Source organism: Diorhabda sublineata, chromosome 7 (genome assembly GCF_026230105.1).
Source record: "Diorhabda sublineata isolate icDioSubl1.1 chromosome 7, icDioSubl1.1, whole genome shotgun sequence".
NCBI classification, from domain to species: Eukaryota; Metazoa; Arthropoda; class Insecta; order Coleoptera; family Chrysomelidae; genus Diorhabda; species Diorhabda sublineata.
Window position 1 is genome coordinate 12399863 of NC_079480.1, and position 20718 is coordinate 12420580.

At 29.9% G+C, this 20718-nt stretch overlaps 1 protein-coding gene across 1 annotated transcript in view; it reads right to left on the minus strand.

Annotated features, from left to right (window-relative positions):
• Nucleotides 1-1599: 1599 nt before the first annotated feature.
• Nucleotides 1600-20718, minus strand: part of LOC130446675 (uncharacterized) — a 69552-nt gene continuing 50433 nt past the window's right edge. The window contains exons 2-3 of the mRNA XM_056783055.1: nt 10020-10405; nt 1600-9453 (exon numbers count right to left, since the gene is read on the minus strand). Coding sequence (XP_056639033.1) covers nt 8805-9453; nt 10020-10405 — 1035 coding nt within the window. The 3' untranslated portion in view covers nt 1600-8804. The remainder of the gene's footprint in view (nt 9454-10019; nt 10406-20718) is intronic.

Sequence of the window (20718 nt, forward strand, 5' to 3'; positions counted from 1 at the left end):
AAAAAACCTAAGAATAGAGAAGCATTAGAGATGGTTGAGTTAAAATTTTAAAAACTTTTATGATATTCGCCATTACACCAACAATTACAGTTAATGTGACAAGCGTTTCGATCATCTTAAAGTACCGAAGCTTGTCAAATTCTGCAATAAGGGCTTTTATTACATGATCAACAGTTAACGCTATTGATGAAAGAGTCTTTGAACTATACTCAACGAATTTTTGGGACCGTTGGTGATATTCTACTGAACACACTACGCCAACAATCACAATTACACTGTCTGAGAAGCGTTTCGATAACCAACTTATCGTCTTCATTGTCAGTGTCGATAACTTGGTTATCGAAACGCTCCTCAGATAGTGTAATTGTGATTGTTGGTATAGTGGTAGTATAAACAGTGTGTTCAGTATGAAATATACTTGTCAAAATTAGCTTAAAAAATAAATATAAAGCTTCATTTTGTTTGAAAAAAAGACAAAATTCTCTGAAAGCTCTGGATAGTAGTATTGGAGGTTTAGGTTAAAGTAAAATGCGTTTACAAAAGTCTTTAGTTGGTTCAAATTGAGCGTTCTAAGACATAATATATCTCACACATACACTACAGCGTTCCTGAAAATCACAGAGAACGACCAAGGTTCCCGTTAGTTATAGGGGAAAACGTTTAGAGGTAAAGTGACTACTTGAACCATACGGTCTCATGGAATGCTACTTTGATTGAAAAAATAGCAAAATATTTAAAAGGACTAAAGTCAAAACGGTATTGCGCGATTATACATCTTCTTATGATGTTTTCAATGGTTCCAAAAAGAATCTAAAGTCGTTTTTATACTTTTCGATTATTTTACAAGAGCTGACAACACTTTTAATTGTTATAAAAGATTATTTTATTAAAAAATTTTATTATTATAAATTTTATCGGAGAGAATAGGAGCAGTAACTGTTTGGTTTAAGAGTCACCGGTAACCTGTAGGTTAAGGTTATCAACAATTTTTTTTGTTTGATATTATTATTGATGTGAAATAAACAGAATTTCAATGTATACATCAAATAGAGGCCTAATAATTGGTAGGGAGCGCCCTAATAGTTCAATTCAGTATTTTCTTATAAGTCTACAAGAATAAGAAGAAAGTTCAATTAAGGACTTACTTAAAACGGAAAGTTAAAACAGTTTAAGAAGGTTGAGATTAAAACAAATACTATAATTTCAACATACAGTGATTTAAAAGGGGACCTATACCGCTATCAGGGTGATTCATGTTTTTTCGGTGCTAAAGCAAAATATTAATCTAAATATAGGAAAAAATTCTCACCAAGTTTGAGTTTTTAATATCAATTTTAAGTACTTTTAATTTAAATAAAAAGATTTATCATTTTTTTACAATAATACAAATCAGTTTGATGGACCTTGTGGGGAAATTTATGCTCTTCGAAAATCCTAAAGCGTTTTTGAAGAGCATAAAATTCCCCACAAGGTCCATCAAACTGATTTGTATTATTGTAAAAAAATGATAAATCTTTTTATTTAAATTAAAAGTACTTAAAATTGATATTAAAAACTCAAACTTGGCGATAATTTTTTTTCTTTATGTAGAATCATATTTTGCTTGTGCAAAAAAAACTAATCACCCTAACCCTTATACAACATCTTTTCAACCCTGGTACTAAAGCCACTAACCAGCTGACATTTGACATCCTATTTGGGTGACCTTACTTTACACCAGAGGGGTATCCGTTATTGGGATTGTTGGTGTAATGGTGGTAAACAGTGTGATCAATTTGGTAAAGGGATGGCATGAAAATAGATAAGCATTTCACTTACTTTTTTACCGGTAAATATAGGAAAATATTTTAAAAAATAAAATAAATTTATGTATAAATACGGTTTAATTTGTTAATTTACAAATAATAACAAAAAATTTGATACTTTAAAGAATATATGGGTATAGCAAAAAATTTTTTTGTTAAAAAGAATTGTTTCAATTGCAAACCGCATAAACCGGGCGCTACTTCATTTAAGACAACAAATACACCACTTAATCCATATTTTGTGGAAATTTAAGTACACTTTTAAAAAATTATTCTATTTCGGACTATGCCAATAGCGTAATTCTTCTTCTGTTAAAATCTATAGATTCTGATAGTAGGCCAACAAACATTAGAAGTTTGAATCAGGCTTCAATTAACTATATAAATAACATGGTATACATCTAAGGATAATTTTTTTTTCATATTTGCCATTGTTCAAGAAGTTTTTGAGGACGGTTTTTCGAAAGATGTTTTAAATAAATTTCAACTAATTTCAAAATTATTTCCAATTCTGCTAATACTGGCTTTTACTTTCTTGAATAATGGCCGAGTAAACGACTAGAATTCCACTTCCGAGCTTCAGTGATTCGTGATAATTGGAAAAAAAATGCAGAAAAATAAAATTTTGTTTCGAATTATCAAGTAGTTTCTAATATTTTATAAACAGTAGCGTAATTGGGGGGTGGGAACTTGCATTTAAAGAATGATTAATAAAATTATAAAAGTATTTTGGAAAATAAAGAAGAGGACCTCGTTGATACAGCCTCGTCCACGACCTTTATTAATAAATCGAAAGGAAAGAGGAAAAAATGGATGCAAGAAGAACTAGAACCCTTTTGCGATACCTGAAATAAAATAAAAAGAGAAGAAGAAGAATAAAAAAATCTACTTATATATATTATTAAATACAAATAGATATTTAAGAAATTTCAGAAGAAATTAAAATTACAAAATTATAACAATGATTTTTGTCACAAAGAAACTTTATTTTGTAACAGAAAAATTTCAGAGTAAACTTTATATTCCGAACAAGAAATTTCTGAAAAATTTTCATTTTCTTATGAAGAAATTTTAGAAAAAACTAATTCCTAACGAAGAAATACAAAATAATTTTCATTTCCTTCAGAGAAAAATTATTTTTCAATGAAGCAATTTCTGAAGAAACTTCATTCATACCTGAGGATGAAATTAAAGGAAAAATTTATTATCTTTTTGTTCTAATGAAGAGATATCAGAAGAAACAGTTTGTAATGAAGAGATATAGAATAATTCTCATTTTCTTTTGAGGATAATAACTTTTTAATGAAAAAATTTCTGAAGAAATTTTATTTCGTTGCTTGAAGTTGAAATTAATGAAAAACTTCATTGTATGAAGAGAAAACTTTATTTTCTAAAGTAGTTTGAGAAGAAGCTTCCTTTTTGAACAAACAAAGAAATTTCTCAAAAAACTTCATTGTCTAAAGAAGACATTTCAGAAGAAATTTCATGTTCTAAAGAAGAAAATTCAGAAAAAAATTTATTTTGTGACAGAAACATCCTACAAAACAACTTTATTTTGGAATGTAAAAAATTCTGAAGAAACTTCATTTCTTTGTATGAGGATGAAATTGAAAAAAAATTGTCTAAAGTCAAAGTTTGAGATTTTTCAAAACATTTCGTTGTCTAAAGAAGATATTTGAGAAGAAACTTTATGTTCTAACGAATAGATGTCAGAAGAAACTCCATTCCTATAAAGAAAAATGAGAAAATTTTATTGTTAATGAATAAATTTCAGAGAAAACTTTTATTCCATTGCCTGAAGATGAAATTAAATAAAAACTTTATTATCTGATAAGCTGCATTTTTCAACAAACAAAGACATTTCTGAAAAAACGTCATTGCCTAAAGAAGACATTTAAGGAGAAACTTAATTTTCTCAAAAAGTATAAAAAAAATTCCTAGTGAAGAAATAATGGATTAAAATTCAATTCCTAAAAAAGTTTGAGAAGAAAATTCATTTCCCAACGAAAAATTTTTGAGGAATCTACATTTTATAAAAAAATTCCTGTACAGAAAAAGAAGAAAATTTATTTGCTAGTGAAAAAATTTCGAAAGAAATTAATTCCTAACGAAAAAATTGCGAAATAATTTTCATTTTCTATAAAGCAAACTTATTTTGTAATGTAAAAAAAATCTGAGGAAACTATTTCTTTGCATGAAGATGAAATTAAGAAAAAATTTTTTTTCTGAAAACGAAGTTTGAGAAGGAGCTTCATTTTCTAACAAATACATGTCTAAAGAAGACATTCAGGAAGTAAATTAATGTTCTAACGAATATATGTCAGAAGAAACATTTTTCTAAAAAAGAAATTTCGAAATAAACTCCATTTTCTATATAAAAAAATAATTTTCTGCTGAAAAAAATTCTCAAGTACCTTTATTTCATATGTTCAAAAGAAATGTTCTGAAAAAGCTCCATTGTGTTAAGAAACTTTCATTTCAGGAGGAATCAAGACATTTTGGAATAAACTTTATTTCCAAACAAAGAAATTTCGGAAAAAACTTCATTTTCTATAAGAAAAGTCTATATTCTAACGCAGACATTTCAGAAGAAACTTCATTTTTCCATGAAGAATTGTCAGCAGAAACTATTTTTTAATAAAAAAACAACCAAAGAGCCTGTTTTTAAATGAAAACATTATTTTCTAGCAATTTCAGAAGAAACTTCACAGTCTAAAGTAAGTCTTGATAAGCAATTTAATGTTCTAAAGAAGAAAATTAGGAAGAAACTTTTCGATTTGTTTGTATAGTGTTTTTATGGTAAATGAGAGGTTCCATTGATAGTTTTTAGAACTTGAGACACATTTCGGAAAAAACTTCCTTTCCAAACAAAGAAATTTCTGAATAAGATTCTATTTTCTAATACAGACATTTTTCAGAAGAAACTTTATTATCTAAAAAAGAAAATTCAGAAGAAACTTCATATTTTAAATAAAAAAATTTAAATCAAACTTTATTTTCCAATGAAAAAAATTCATTTTCCAAAGAAAATTTATTTTCTAACGAAGAAATTTCAGAACAAACACAAGCCCAGCCTTAGAAAGAAAACCAGGAGTGATGATTATCCACCTTTGAAGAAATTATACAAAAATGAACAGTACACAAGATAATCATGAAAGAGAAGAATATATTAGTTGTCTAATTAAATTACAAGTAATATTTTGAATTGATGAAATAAGAACTTTGCCGATAAGAACTTTTCGATGTATTTGTATAGTTTTTTAACATAGATGAGGTAGGATTTTATACCTTAAGACACATTTCGGAGATAACTTGATTTCCAGACAAAGTTATTTCTAAATAAGAAAAATTTTCTATAAAGAAACTATTTTCCAATACAGACATTTCAGAAGAAATTCCATAATCTAAGAAGAAATTTGATAAGAGCATACAGCTCTGAAGAAGAAAATTCAGAAGAAACTTACGTCCAGCCTTAGGAAGAAAACCAGAAGAGGCTACCTGGAAACCTTCCGTAACATGAAAAAACAGTTGATTATCCATCTTTGAAGAAATGATACAAACATCAACAGTACACAAGATAATAATGAATAAGAAGAGTATATTAGTTGCCTCATAAACTTCAATAAGAACTTTTCAATTTGTTTCTATAATGTTTTTAACATAAATGAAAGGTTCCATGGTAGGATTTTAGATCTTAAGAAGGAGAACCATATAGTAAGAGTACTGAAAGCATACTTTCGAATAAGATAAAATTTAATTTCTGCACTTTTTATTGAAAAAAAAAATCTCACAGCATTGAAAATATTCTAAAAAACAAGCTCGGAAGTTAATTTGAATAATGTAGAACCATATTGCCAATTTTTTTCTGGATAAAATTATTTTTACACAATCTTTAAAGTATGTAATAACATATATATTAAGTATTTACAAATATAGACCTAATTAGAATATAATTCCTCTTATGTACAATATGCACAGTTTTGTTCTTTTTTTCACAATTCCAATATTTACAAAGGAATGCCCTTCTACGGGACCGTTTCGTTATAAATAAAAAATAAATCTAAATTTTTTGAGCCCCACAGCATAGTACTTCATCGATTTTAGTCTAATCTAACACATTTTGTTCACTTGATTATTACTTTTTTTAAAAAATATTTTCAATAAAGTTTCTAAATTATGTAACTAATTTAAAAAAAAAGTAGAAGAAAAATTGAAAATTTAGAGGACGATTCAAATATTAGAAACAAGAAGAAATTGATTTAAGAGGAACCGATATCCTCATCCGATTCCTGAAAAATTAAAATTGGCATAAAACGAAAATTTCTATGACCAAATACGAATTTTAAAATAATTTTTTACTTTAAAAAGTCATTTCGTTTCAATATATTTTCTGCCACAAACAAAACCATTTTTTCATATATTTCCATTTTTTTCTTCCTTGGAAAATATTAAATTAGATAATTAATATTCAATACGAATGAGCAAACTAAATAGTAATAAATCATAATACCCCTAGCAAATTATACCGTCTTTAAAAGCGTCCCACCCAGTCCGGGCCTGCTGTTTCGACTATAAGTAGCTGGTTCACAACGGTATCTTTTTGACGGGCAAGTACGCACCTGCTGTTTAGAACTGTTACAAGTAGCTAGCTCACAACGGTATCATTCCTCCGAGCCAGTCCGGGCCTGCTGTTTCGAACTGTTATATGTAGCAGGTTCACAACGTCGTATTTTCTCCGAGTCAGTCCATTGAGAATTAAAACACTTATAATTCCATACAATTTCAGCTTTCAACTCTTTTAAAACCTTAAGGTATTTATTTCATTCGTTTTCAACCTGTTTTCACCTCAATAGAAATAATATCACAAGAAACTTCATTTTTGGAAGAAGAAAGTTGAAAAGAAACTTCATTTTCTAATTGTATATCGACATATCTAGAGTATTTCACTTGAAGAGTGCACTGGACAATGTCACAAAAACGACAGGACCGGAATGGTTAGAATGTTTCTCAGAATAAGGGATAGGATTTTAAATAGAATACACTAAGAAAAATTTTTCTATTAGTATACATGTAAGAATATCATTTCTTCCTTTTTAATGGCATATTTATAAACATCAGGGCCGGATTATAATAAGAACTTTATTTTCTAAAGATATTTTTAATATTTAATGGCATCTTGAAACTTTCAGTGTACGTTACTGGACAATAATCAGGAAGAGACTTACACGGACAATATTTTCACTAGAAAGATGTAAACAAAAGAAAAGTGACAATCTACTGATGAAAAATTTTTTTGGTACCGATGACCCAAAAGAGTACACTAAAAACTGTTTTCTATAGAGATATATGAGAGATAATATGTGAACCTTTATTTTCCAAAGTAGAAAGAAACTTCATATCGGAATTTCTAATGCACGTTATAGCAGGGCCGGACTTGCGCGGATAACTTTTTCATATGGAAGTTGTTTTTAGGGCAATAAAATTTTAAGGAGAGAATTAGTACACGGATACAAATTTTCTATATTTGAAATTTTTAGACTTAAAAAACATCGGACTATCTTATGAAACTTTATTTTCATAAGATTGAGAAATTTTCATTTTTTAATAGCAGTTCGAAATTTGATACTTGACGAACAGCAGGGCCGGACTGGCGCGGATAACATTTTCATACGAAGTTGTTTCCAGGGCAATAAAATTTTATGGAGAGAATGAGTACACTGAGACAAATTTTCAATATATGAAATTTTTATATTATGGCACTTGAGAAACATCAGGGCCGGACTATCTTATGTAACTTTATTTTCCAAAAAAAGAAATTTTAATTTTTTGATTGCATTTTGAAATTTGTTACATGACATGACATGATAAAGAACGAAGAAGCTGAAGAAAACCATGAGGAAAGCACCTAGTGAATAGACTTTGGAAACTGTTGCCAAACCTACAAAATTACAGAGATTTGGACTATTACATAAAATACAAAATGTTAAAGACAGTTCCAATAAAAAATTTAAAAAAAGAAGTCGAAGAAGCCACAGAAAATCACAAGGAAAGCACCTGGTCCTTGGACTTTGGAAATTGTTGCCAAATCTACAAAATTAGAGAGATTTTAACTATCACATGAAATACAAAATGTTAAGACAGTTTCCAAAAAAAAATTAGAAACAAGATGTTGAAGAAGCCACAGAAAATCACAAGAAAAGCACCTGGTGAATGGATATTGGAATTTATTGGCAAATTCACAAAATTACAGAAACTTTGACTCTATCAACTGTTATTAGTTAAAGAAAAGGTTTTTAAGTTTTTTGAAAAAAAAAATTATAGGATATATTAGATGAAATACGAGACATCAAGAAAGATCCCAATTGAAAAATTAGGAAAAAAGAAGTCGAAGAAGCTACAGAAAACCATAAGGAAAGTACCTGGTGATTGGACTTGCAAGAAAATGATTGTAATGAAAATCGCATGCAATCCTGAAATTATAATTTCATTGTTGTTCAAATAATTATCATAATTTAGTTCAAAATTTAATTGAAATAATCAATACACATTCTTCGATAGTTTTCCTATGCTGTGTTTAATAAATTGAGCGTTTTTTTGCATAAATATCAACCAAAAGAAAATAATTTTTATAGCATATCATATTTGTGAGTTTAAGAGAGAAAATAAACTTATATTGTATTCAAAGTGGTCAAAAATAAACTAATATTGGTACTCGTATTTTCTTTTGGTTAATATACTGTTGAAAAGAGATCCGATAAACCAAAAGAAATAAAGATTGTTAAGTATCCTGTTTAATAGGCTTCCGTACTCCTTGTTCGTCCTTTCTATACAATGTAAAATATCATTTTAGCTGCACATTCTCACACGCACCATTCTTCATTTGCTTTCTAACTATTAAAATCACAACCTGAGTAAGGTAGGCCAGTACATGAAAAATATCATTCTGGATTTTTTTTTGGAAAAATCATCTGACCTTTAATACTAAGTAGCTACTTAATGCTACGTACTTCCAACTAAAACATGCATAAATCCGTCCCATTCGGTCTCAGTCCGTACACTTTCTTTCCATTCACTATTTTCACTATTGGTAAGTCCGAGTTCTGCATAAAGTTCATTGTTGTTGAGCGATTCCAAGTCGGTTTGACTTGTTAGACTCAAAACGGATCCCCAATTGATCGGTCTCGTTGTTTCGTCATCTCCTAAACCAGAATCTGTATCTGGCGGGTTAGATGGGAATGGAGTCGCTCTTCCCGAACAGTTCATGTCTCTAAGACTTTGTTCGTAATTTGTTTCCTGTATATTGATAGGAGATAGAGCTGGTAACGATGGATAACTAGGTTCCGGCGGTTCAGACTCCATTTCTCTTTCCAATCTCCTCAAGGTGTTACATATAAGTACCGATCTACGCAGAGACGGATCCGAACATTGTCTATACCTGGCTAATTTGCACATTGAAAGATTTAAAACTGCTAAACGTCTTTGTCGATAACATGGTACGTGACACCACCTCGTCCTACCGTCACAACAACGCGTCCTAGCCGGAGGAGAAGCACCTAACTCAAGATAACTTTTGCCGTTTTCTTCGCACCTTATTGTTTGTTGTTGTGGAGGTTGGTAGTACTGCCAGTAGTCTGTTTGGGTTTGAAACCTGAAAATAGAATAAATAATTAAAACATATTAGATACTTTAAAATAAAATAGTCTATTATTTGTTACGAGGGTTGCTACTTAAGATTCGAGATATGGCAACACTGATGTGGATATGTCAAATCACATGTCTTGGAGGTACCTCAATCGGAAAAAGTGTTTTGAAAATTGGTTCAAACGCATGCAAAAGTGAATTGATATTAATGGAGAATATTTTGAAAAGCTATCTCAAAACTTAAGTAGTAATCCTCATTCTACAGGTGTTTACTAAAATTAAAACGAAATACCTTAGAACCAACGTTACTTCAACTTGAAGATTGACTTTCGAAACATCCTAATCGTTAGTTTAAACAGTTTGGAGTAAAAGTTTGTTCGTTGTTTAGTTAATTTCGGCGAATTAAGTAAAGTGGGAAACTAATTAAAATGCATTGAACTGGAGAAAGATCGTCTTGAACTTTCATATCTTTTATAAAACTTTTGATTGAGTTCTTCAAGTTGTCACATAAAATTTATATAAAATAACAATTTTTTTTTTAATATTTAGTAAAATTTTATTATGGATACTTACCTACTATACTGGTACGGGCTAAATCTGGCTGGTTCAGGCACGGCATTGCTACTTCCACATTTTTCATCGTCCGATAATTCATCGTCGAATTCCTCGTCGTCAAAGTCGTCGTCTAGCGTCGTAGTGACGGCTTCCACGCCAGTCGATGAAGTAGTGAGTAGGGAGGCGGCTAACGAAGGCGTCGGTGTCCTCCAAGCGTCCGCTGTAGGGACCGCCACAGCTTGGAGACGTGCTATACAATCGTCCGCTTCCCAACGTCCTGTCTTTGCCGGAGGCGTCGACGAGTCCGCCGGAGCGGTTGCTGCCTCTAATTTTCTCTTACATCCCGATCCTCCACCGCCTGCTGCTACTCCTGTCGTTGTCTGCAAACCCATCATGGCACAGTTCTAAAAACAAAATTTCGTATTATTTCCATAATTCGACATCAATTTATTTCGAAATTTATCATTATTTTAATTTATATTATCTACACAAATATCAAAAGTAAAATGTATGGTAAATAGTCTTAACTTTCTGACAATAGTGGATTACAATAAAGAACTTTGGTATATATAACTATAATAATCGAAAAATGGAATATTTCGAATTTTTAGCTTATGTTTTCTGACGTCACTTCGAGATCCTAATTATTTTGTTTACTTCACAGTTTCAGTTCGCGCTTTTTATTTTGATTTTCATTGCTTCTTGTCATATTTTTTCGTATTTTTAAATAATTGAATTCGTTTCTTCTAGACTGTCTTATCTGTTAATGAACTTTTTGTCCTCAAACTTGAGAAAAAATAGCTTGTAGGACAACGTCTCAGACAAATGTTTTGAGAAAACTTTTTAGATGGATTGAAATTGTTGGAAAATCTCTGGGATTATGTTGAAAAATCAAAAAAAAATTTTTTACTGTGAAGTTATTCAAACCACCCTCGTATATTTAACTCGTCGAGTCCAATTGATATTATTTTCAACTTGACCCTTTATATTATTGAATTATACAGACGAACGTTTCAGATTCTAATACTATGCAATTTATTCGCAAAAATTTTAACTCAAAGCGAAAGTGGTTGAAAAAAATCTAATTATTTTACAATTTTTAAATGGAAATTGGTAAAAGTAATCTTGTAAAAGTGTTTTTTAATTTTTTTCTATCGAAAATTATTCAACAACGGAATAGGATTCACAGAAATTTCAAAAACATAACCTAAAAATATGAAATTGTTTAACGGTGATTGCGCTTTGTTCATTTTCATTAATCCAAGCTAAAAAATTGAATTTTATTAAACAAAATAGAGTAGCACACTTGCGTATGCTACTCATCGTTCTTCGGTGAGAAGCTGGTTACATATATAGTTGAAATCAAATAACTAAAATTATTTAAATTCTGCATTTAATATAAAACCATTTTTACAAAAACTAAATTTAGCAATTCTAATCAATAACATTTAGAAATAACAACATTTTGACGTAATATCAAAGTCGTTCTGGCAAATGAAAAATAATGAGATAAATATAAACACAATATTTTTTATAGAGAAAGTAACAACCAAATGAAGATTTTGTTTCCACAAAGTGTCTACGTAAGCAACATTAAAGGTTTTTTGTATTACTGACATTACGTAAAATAAAAAGTTCTGTAATGTTTGAAACCTGAAACGTCAATAGTATACGACGTAGGCTACTCATCATTCAACGTTGCAATACTGGTAGCATACATAGTTGAAATCAACTAGAATTATATTTTGTGTCTTAGGAAAACAATTTTTAAAAAAGGAAATTCTGGTGACACAATTAGAAGATGAGGAAAGTTTCGAAATATCAACAATTTGACATCAAATCTGTTACATTTCAAAAATGTTCTAGGAAAGGGAAAAAACTAAGATGATCATCAATTGAATTAACAAAAAGTGAATATTGAAAAACAAGTACCGGGTGAGCAACAAAAAACGACAATCGGTAATTTCTCGGGACCACTTGTTATAATTTTTTCCCCTGAAGATATATTATAATCCGTCTCTTAGTTGCCCACCCGGTACCTTTTATAAGAAGTCTACACGAAAAAAAAGTTATTCTTTACATAATGTTCTGTATTGTGTGTAACCTAAAACTCAGGTGTCAGTAGTATATGAGCCATTTTGAAACTTATGAATTGTACTAAAAAATCTCTATTTCTTATAATATCGAAGATTGCTATCAAGAAAACTTATTTAATATTGTAAAATAGCACCTAATAATCAGTTGATTTAAATTTTCCTACTTACATGTTGATGTTTTAAAATGAATAATTGACACGAAGAAAATGTTAAGTAATGATTATGCAATGTTAACGATAATTACGAAAAAAAAATAGTACGTAATAGCTTTCTTATCAAATTACTAATGGCCCAAAGTACTCACCTAGTCTTTAAAAACAAGTTTTTAGTCCTACAATGAAAATTTTTTCAAAGAAATTTTTAAATAATGTTACATTTTGAGTAATCCTCGTTTGTATATATATTTTATTTTATATAAGCCCAAAATACATAATTTAACCTAGTTGACTTTGGTCAAAAAAGTTTAATTATTTATATATTAAAATAAATACTTCTTTATTTTCAATGTACTGTGATATGTTGCACGTACTACTGGTACTATACAGGTTGTCGTTGTTATATAATGGTGGGTCCTTAAGAAAAAATTGACTTAACAAATTAGATATAAAAATTCCTTACCACTATATTGTAAATTCCAGGAATTTATTTAAAAAGGGATTGTATGTATATTCATAGTTCATATTATAAAAATTTCTAAGCGAAAATCCTATTTTTTTAAGGTGACTCGTATACGATTGAAAAATTTTATTGTTGAAATTTATATTTTTTGTGAGAAATAACTTTTTTTCATAATATTATTAAATAAGAAGACATATTGTATAAAAGGAAGCAGTAGCTATTTGCTACTCATCATACATAGTTGTAATACTGGTTGCCTATACATATTGAATCTAGTTTTCTAAAATTATATCTGTTGAAAAAGTATATAAAAAATTAAGGAATAAGAATAATACTCTTATTATTTTATTACCGTTTTTTTTAATTTTCTTAAAGTAATGAGTATAATTTCTCGACTAGGATCGAAACGAGAATTGGAGAAACTCGCGTTCTTTTATACAAGAAACGGTTACGTCATCAAAGTGAACGGCACATGGTAGATGCATTACCGGGAAGATAAAATAATGTTAATTTACTCTTTATAATAACTGTTTATATACAGGATGGTTTATACAAATCGTTACAGCTAAAGATTACGGTACACCAGGAAGAATATTATGGTTTATGGTTAGAGAAAATGTAAATTGAGGTTGATAAGTTTTATTCAATAATTCACGGGTTAAACGACCTAAACTTCTAAGTTGTTTTCCACAGAATTTCGAGTCGGCGTTCCAGGAAATAATTGATTGTTTGATATGTCCTAACACGCTTTCATTATTCCACTCACTTCATAATAATTTTTAGTTTTTGTTTGTTATTCACTAATATCTTTTTTAGTTTCACCAATTATTATAAAATTTAAAATATTCTGGTAAATAAATTCGGTATAGAAATTTTTTAGCCCATCGTATATACAGATGTTGATCGATAGTTTTGAAAATTAGACAATATTCGTGAACTTACCACGCAAAATAAATAATCATCTATGTTTTAGTTTTTCATATGTAGAGTGTTCATTTCGTAACGATTTCGATATAAAACAAGTGTCATATGTTTTTAAATACCTTGTATAATTTGACAAAATTATACATTGTGAGAATAAGAATTGCATAAGAAATGTAAATACCAGGGAAATATACAGGATGCCGTATTTAAAATAAGATATAGGTTTCGTTCTGAAAAGATGAATCGATTTTGCCAAGGGTTGTCTTTGATTAAAGAAGATATTCATTAAAAGTATTTTCACCGGCAAAACTTCGTTTTCCCCTCAACTCCCTCCAAAGTTATAATAATTTTACTAAATATCTCCGCAAATATTAATTTTAGGGAGAAAATTTTGAAACGAAATCAAACTGTCATTAGTCTTTAACGACTGTATTTTACAAAAAAAAGCCATTAATTGTATTTAGAGACGGTCTTTTACAAAAATGAAACCGTCTATTGTCTTCAAAGGCTGTCTTGTAAAAAAGCCAAGCCGTTAATTGTGGCTACAGACTATCGGTTACAAAAATAAACTGTCATTTGTCTTTACCGAATGTCTTTTACAAAAACCAAACCATTAATTGTCTTTAGAGACAGTCTTTTACAGAAACGAAGACGTCTATTGTCTTTACAGACTGTCTTTTATAAAACCCAAGCCATTAATTGTCTTAAGAAACTGTGTTTCACAAAAATAAACCGACTATTATTATACTCAGATTGTTTCTTACAAAATAAAAGCGTCAATGTCGTTAGAGACTATCGTTTACAAGAACAAACTGTCATTTGTCTTTACCGACTGTCTTTTACAAACACCAAATCATTAATTGACTTTAGAGACAGTCTTTTACAAAAACGAAGAAGTCTATTGTCTTTAAAGACTGTCTTTTACCAAACCCAAACCATTAATTGTCTTTAGAAACTATCTTTCACAAAAACAAACCGTCTGTTGTCTTCAGAGACAGTCATTTGAAAAATCCAAACCGTTAATTTTCATTACAGACTATCTGTCAAATAAACAAACTGTCATTTGTTTTTAACGACTGTCTTTTACAAAAACCATATCATTAATTGTCTTTAGAGACAATCTTTCAAATAAATAAGCCGGCTATTATTTCTTTAGACACTTTTTTAACAAAAAACAGTAATTGTCTTTAAGATTGTTTTTTACAAAATAAAAGCGTCAATGACATTAGAGAGTATCGGTTACAAGAACAAATTGTCATTTGTCTTTAAAAACTGTGTTTCACAAAAGCCAAGCCATTAATTGTCTTTAGAGACAGTCTTTTAGAAAAAAGGAACCGTCTATTTTCTTTAGAGACAATCTTTTACAGAAACGAAGACGTCTATTGTCTTTAAAGACTATCTTTTACAAAAATAAACCGTCTATTATCTCTTTGACACTTTTTTGACAAAAACAAAACGTTAATTGTCTTTTAAATATTGTCTTTTACAAAATAAAAGCGTCAATGTCGTTAGAGACTGTCGGTTACAATAACAAACTGTCATTGGTCTTTAACGACTGTCTTTTACAAAAACCAAACCATTAATTGTCTTTAGAGACAGTCTTTTACAGAAACGAAGACGTCTATTGTCTTTAAAGACTATCTTTTATAAAAATAAACCGTCTATTATCTCTTTGAGACTTTTTTGACAAAAACAAAACATTAATTGTCTTTAAAGATTATCTTTTACAAAGTAAAAGCGCCAATTGTCCTTGGAGACTATAGGTAACAAAAACAAACAACAAACTGTCGTTTATCTTGAACAACTAAATGCCTTTTACAAAAACCAAATCATCAATTGTCTTTAGAGATAGTCTTTTACAAAAAAAAACCGCTAATTATCTTTAGAAACTGTCTTAAAAATAAAAGTTGGTATGTGTTTGTAAAAGACAGCTTTGTAAGACATATAATAGTTTATGGTTTTACACCTTCTTATTTTAGCAACATTCGCACTGGATCTAATGTTAATTGAAAATTAAATTAAAAAAATTACATCGTTCATCTGTTTAATTGTTTACTTTGCTTCTTCATCTGTTTGTTTGAGAGTTAATCCGCAATCTCACGAGACAATTTCGATTTGAAACGTTTTCAAACTCAAAATACTCAAACTAGATGTATTTATTGTTCCTGACATTCAATAGCCACAATAACTAATTAAAATAATCATTAATTAAAGTTTTTTCATGCTGTCAGTTTCTGCTGTAAATGTAAATATTATCGAATCATTATTATTAAATTCAGTTTTTCTATTTTGTAGCCATAACATAGTACGATACGTGAATGGGTGTCGTACTGAGCTCCAGTACGATACGCAAAATTTGAAGTTTTAGTGTTGGCAATGACTATTATTTATTTATTTAAACACAAACGGACATGAAACTTATATATCTCATTTCTAACCTTAAAGCTAATCTACACGCGGAAGCCCCCGCCACTTGTCACATTGTTTTCTTCATTTTTATTAGTATGTTATTTTAGCGACTTTCACAACAATGACGACTTGTCACTGTTAAATGCCAAACCCAAAAGATCGAGGTTTGAAAGAAATAATCGATAGAGTAAACTTCCATTGCGACGCTATAAAGGAAAATCTTGGAATGATTTTCTAAGTTCAAAGAAATATCCTCCGTAAACTCTTGAAGTGTGTAAAAGTGCAAGATGCGAACTTCGAACATCTATTATAGTTTTTATTTGATAAGTTGTAGGGTAAATAATTACAATTTATGATAATTTTTTCTAGAATGTCTCATTATGGCGAACGGCTTCCTTGGCATGTACAACGATCTAAAAATCTACATATCTGCCAAACCATAAATTTGATCGAGGTAAACTCCAGTACTTTTTGTTAAAAAATCGATTGGAAAATTCATTTTCGCTATGTTTAGATCGTATAGGTTGTCTCTGTAAAAGTTACGGATTGTTTGCTATTGCACATAAGCCGCCCCTGGCCTTCAGATAGTGGTGTCACAATATATGGACATACGTAATCATCCATTAAAAATTCATAATGTTCGAATGTAAAATTTAGAAAATATACTTAAATATAAGTTCTAATTTCGCAACTTTGAAGGCCTATAATTCAGAAATGAGGGGTCGTATGAGAAAAATTCATGTACTCATTCCTAAATTTTTTGCAACAAGTCCCTGTATATTGAACAAAAATGTATAAATATTTAGAATTGCATAATTTCAATGCGTCTAACTGGAATATTTATTTTTTCACGGAAGATTAAATATTTTTAAATAAAAGTTTTAATCAATTTTCGTTTTAGTTTACCGTTTTTTTTTCCTCGCGAGGGGATGAAAATCTTTCTTCCGTCTTACACGGTGCAGGTATAGTTAAAATTATACAAAAAAGACCCTTATCATTAGATACCCCTCGTACACGTAAAGATACAGTCAAAAAAACCGATATAAAGGGATCCCGTCTACCTGAAAACATCCCAGACACTTCAACAACTGGTGCTTTGGGTTTCCTGTAAAAATACCTGCGGAGAAGGTAGTTTGGTTAACGATGGTCGCATTTTTCGTCCCTTATATACAGCATTAGATTTAGAAGTGGTGGGGCTAAAATCGATCCGGTGCCCACTGAAGAAAATAAAAAAAAGCTCGAACTTGTACGTAATATATTAGTTTTAAACAAAAATTAAATTATAATACATACAAATATTTCATAAACTATATAAAGTTTCTATTCAAAAAACTTTTTTCTCGATTTAGTTGTGGCAAAATTTTCATTATCTTAAAAAAATTCATATTTTGTAACATTTCCTTTTCAATTCACAGTCGTGATAATAGATTCAATATTGATTTATCATGAGTGATCAAGTTAATCAATTTGCGGGGCCCCTACCTACTTGGGGTTCAGCCCCCATAGACCCGTCCTAAATCCAACGCTGTTTATACAGTGACTGTATTTTTTTAATATAATAGAACATTTAGGATGCGAGATTGGTGGGATTTTATTTAGTAAATTATTTATTTATTTTTAAAAGATAATTTTAAAGAAAAATTTAATGAAACTTGAAACTTATTTGCCATAATTAAGGGGCGTAATTTACTGCGACCATCTTTCAAAAATTTATCGCTCTAAAGCCCCAATCAAAAACCCCTAAAATCTCCACAATTACTACGGATTCCCCCTAAAAGTTTTTTTTAAAATGATACATATAGACATTGAATAATTCACCACTCCGTTGCAGTATGGATCGAACCATAATCATATTTTTTAATATTTCAATCGATATTTTGTACCGCAACTTACTTATAATAATTCCTAAAAATATCCCTAAACATATAACGCCCCTAAAAACATCCAATCCCACATTTTTCTGCCTAAGTTTGGAGGGGAAATCCCTGAGTTGGGAACTGAAACTTATTTGGAAACCTAGCGCTGCGTACAGTTTCGGGGACTCCACGAGTTGAAATAAAATAATGCCAAACTCCAACAGCTTTAAGCGGGGTTTTACTATATACAAACCAGCTGACCCTGCAAACGTTGTTTTCATGAAATATGCCCTTCTCCGAGATGAGCAACACATCTTAACGGTATAATATCCAGCATCAGGCTCATACTTGAATGCTAGTCGAAGAATTAAATATAATTCACGTATTTTTCTAAAAATTCTACGCCCTTATTTTTTCTCATTTACGGCTTGTCACCGTCTACCATACAGGGTGTCCCACGACGAGTTAAAACTATCTGTATATGGCAAAATACTTATAGTAAAATCATGAAAATTTCTACGTTTGGGACACGATCTTTTTAACTAAAATATTTTCAAAGATGGACTGTAACTTTGTTATTTTAAATGGAACACCCTGTATATTAAAACATTTTTTAATTTTATGTAAAATTTTAGTACACTTTTGTTTGAAAACTTTTTTAGAAAAATGCATACTTTTTGAGTTATTAATTTGTTTGTAGAAAATTTGACTGTTGCAGACCCCCATAAATTATTTTTTTACGAGAATACCTTTAAAAATATGAAAATTGTTACTGTTCGGTTGCTTTAAGCAAGGTTAGACGTATTTGAATCTATGTTGAAAAATGTTTCATTTTATACAGGGTGTGTATGAAAAATGTTTAAAATTTAACGTCATAAATATCAAATTTCTTTATTTTTTTAAAAGAACCACCCGGTTTTTCCTATTTTAATGCATTCAGTGGTAAAAAAAAGAGTTAAATTCACGTATACTTTCCTATACCTAAACTTTACCGTTATCCAGATATTAAATGTTTTCTATACATTTTTAGAGATGCAGGTGTGGTCTAAATTTTATTTTGACCCGTTGATACAAACACTTAGAAATAAAAAAGTATTTTTCTTTATCTTGTCAGGGTCTGTAAAATAAATCAAGTCAAATGGAACAAAAACAGTGTTATGAAGACAATGCACCAGTTCACAAATCCGTTATTGCAATGGCCAAAATTAATGAATTTAAGTTTGAATTGCTAACTCATCCATCCTATCCGCCACATTTAGCCCCTGGCTATTTTGATGAGCTTGACGATTCTCGATTCTTATTATAAAAAGGGTATCGAACTTATTGAACATCGCTGGAGCTAAAAGGAGATTACGTTGAAGAATAAATATATTTTTTTCCAAAATTTTTTATTGGTACTTCTGGAACCATTCTCGTACTCTACCAATCTATCCAATTTGAAGAAAAATAATGAAATTTATTCCAGGTGCTCTATTTTGTGGTTATGTGAACTTACTACGTGTCAACGAAATATAGTTTTGATTAGGACTAACAATTTGAACTTTCATTTTTTTAAATTTCGTTTTACGCTTTAAAAGTTTTTCGTATTGACTAAAATTGTTAAAAATAAACTTCTGTGTAAATAAATCTCGTCCGGTTTGTGTAAGCTGCTAAGGTATAAGCAATACAATCAAATCGAGAAAACATGAAGGCCGATTACTACTAGTTTATGTCATGAGAAACTACACGACTCAAGGCTGTTTGGTTTTCGTCGCTCGTACAGACATCACTTATTACAAATATTATAACATTCAAATTAAATAAAACAACGTTGGGGTTCCAATTCATGTAGACAAATAACGAAAGAAAACAATATTTGAAATATTCCAAAAATAGGTTACGGAATGATGAAAAAAATCAGATATAGAAGAATCATAACAAAGTATAAAGGAATTTGACATATTTATCGAAAACATCAAATCATTTATTTTTTAGTGGTAGTCTTTAGCAATTGCGGATTTACTCATTTGTTCACAATTATCTAAATTACATTTTTTATCAATAAAATTTCAAATGACCAACTTAACTCTCAATCTACACGCATGTCATAAGATCCAAGATCGATTACGGATCCATTGCTTATGGCTACGTTAAAAAAACTGATACTGAAATGTATAGTTACCATAATCAAACATTACGCGTAATTATTGGTGCTTACAGAACATCTCCTATCGAAAGTTTACAAGTAGAACTAGAAGAGCCGTCACTAGCTAAAAGAAGACAATACTTAACATTCCATCATATTCCAGTACTATACTGTGCAGCCATGTTTTAATATCTTTAACAAGACAGATACGCCAGCTTCCGTAATATATCAGAACTTTCACTCGAAATTCTAACTTCTATCCAACTGATGCATCCAAAACCCCAAATGTTGGTTGGGGCTGTTGTCATCACTTCTCATAAACCTCCTTATCCGTATATATAGCATAAATATATACAATTTTACAAGCTTTGATCGAAATTCAATCATCAAACCTACAGAAAACTGTAATTATAACAGACTCTTTAAATACCTGGAGTTTCTTACAAAATATCTATACAAACAACCCTCTTCAACTACAAATCACGTTTCAATTGCATCTACTACGAAACAACTTAGATGTAAGATTTTTGTGGGTGCCTTTTCATCAAGGAATACAAGTACTGGGACTAGTGTTCTGAAAATTTGCTTGCATGGATTTTCCGAAATGTTCGTTTCAGTTAAAATAATTTCAGTTTTCTAGTTATACCAGAAGTGGACCCAAACGTTGTATTAAACGGAATAGTTTTGAT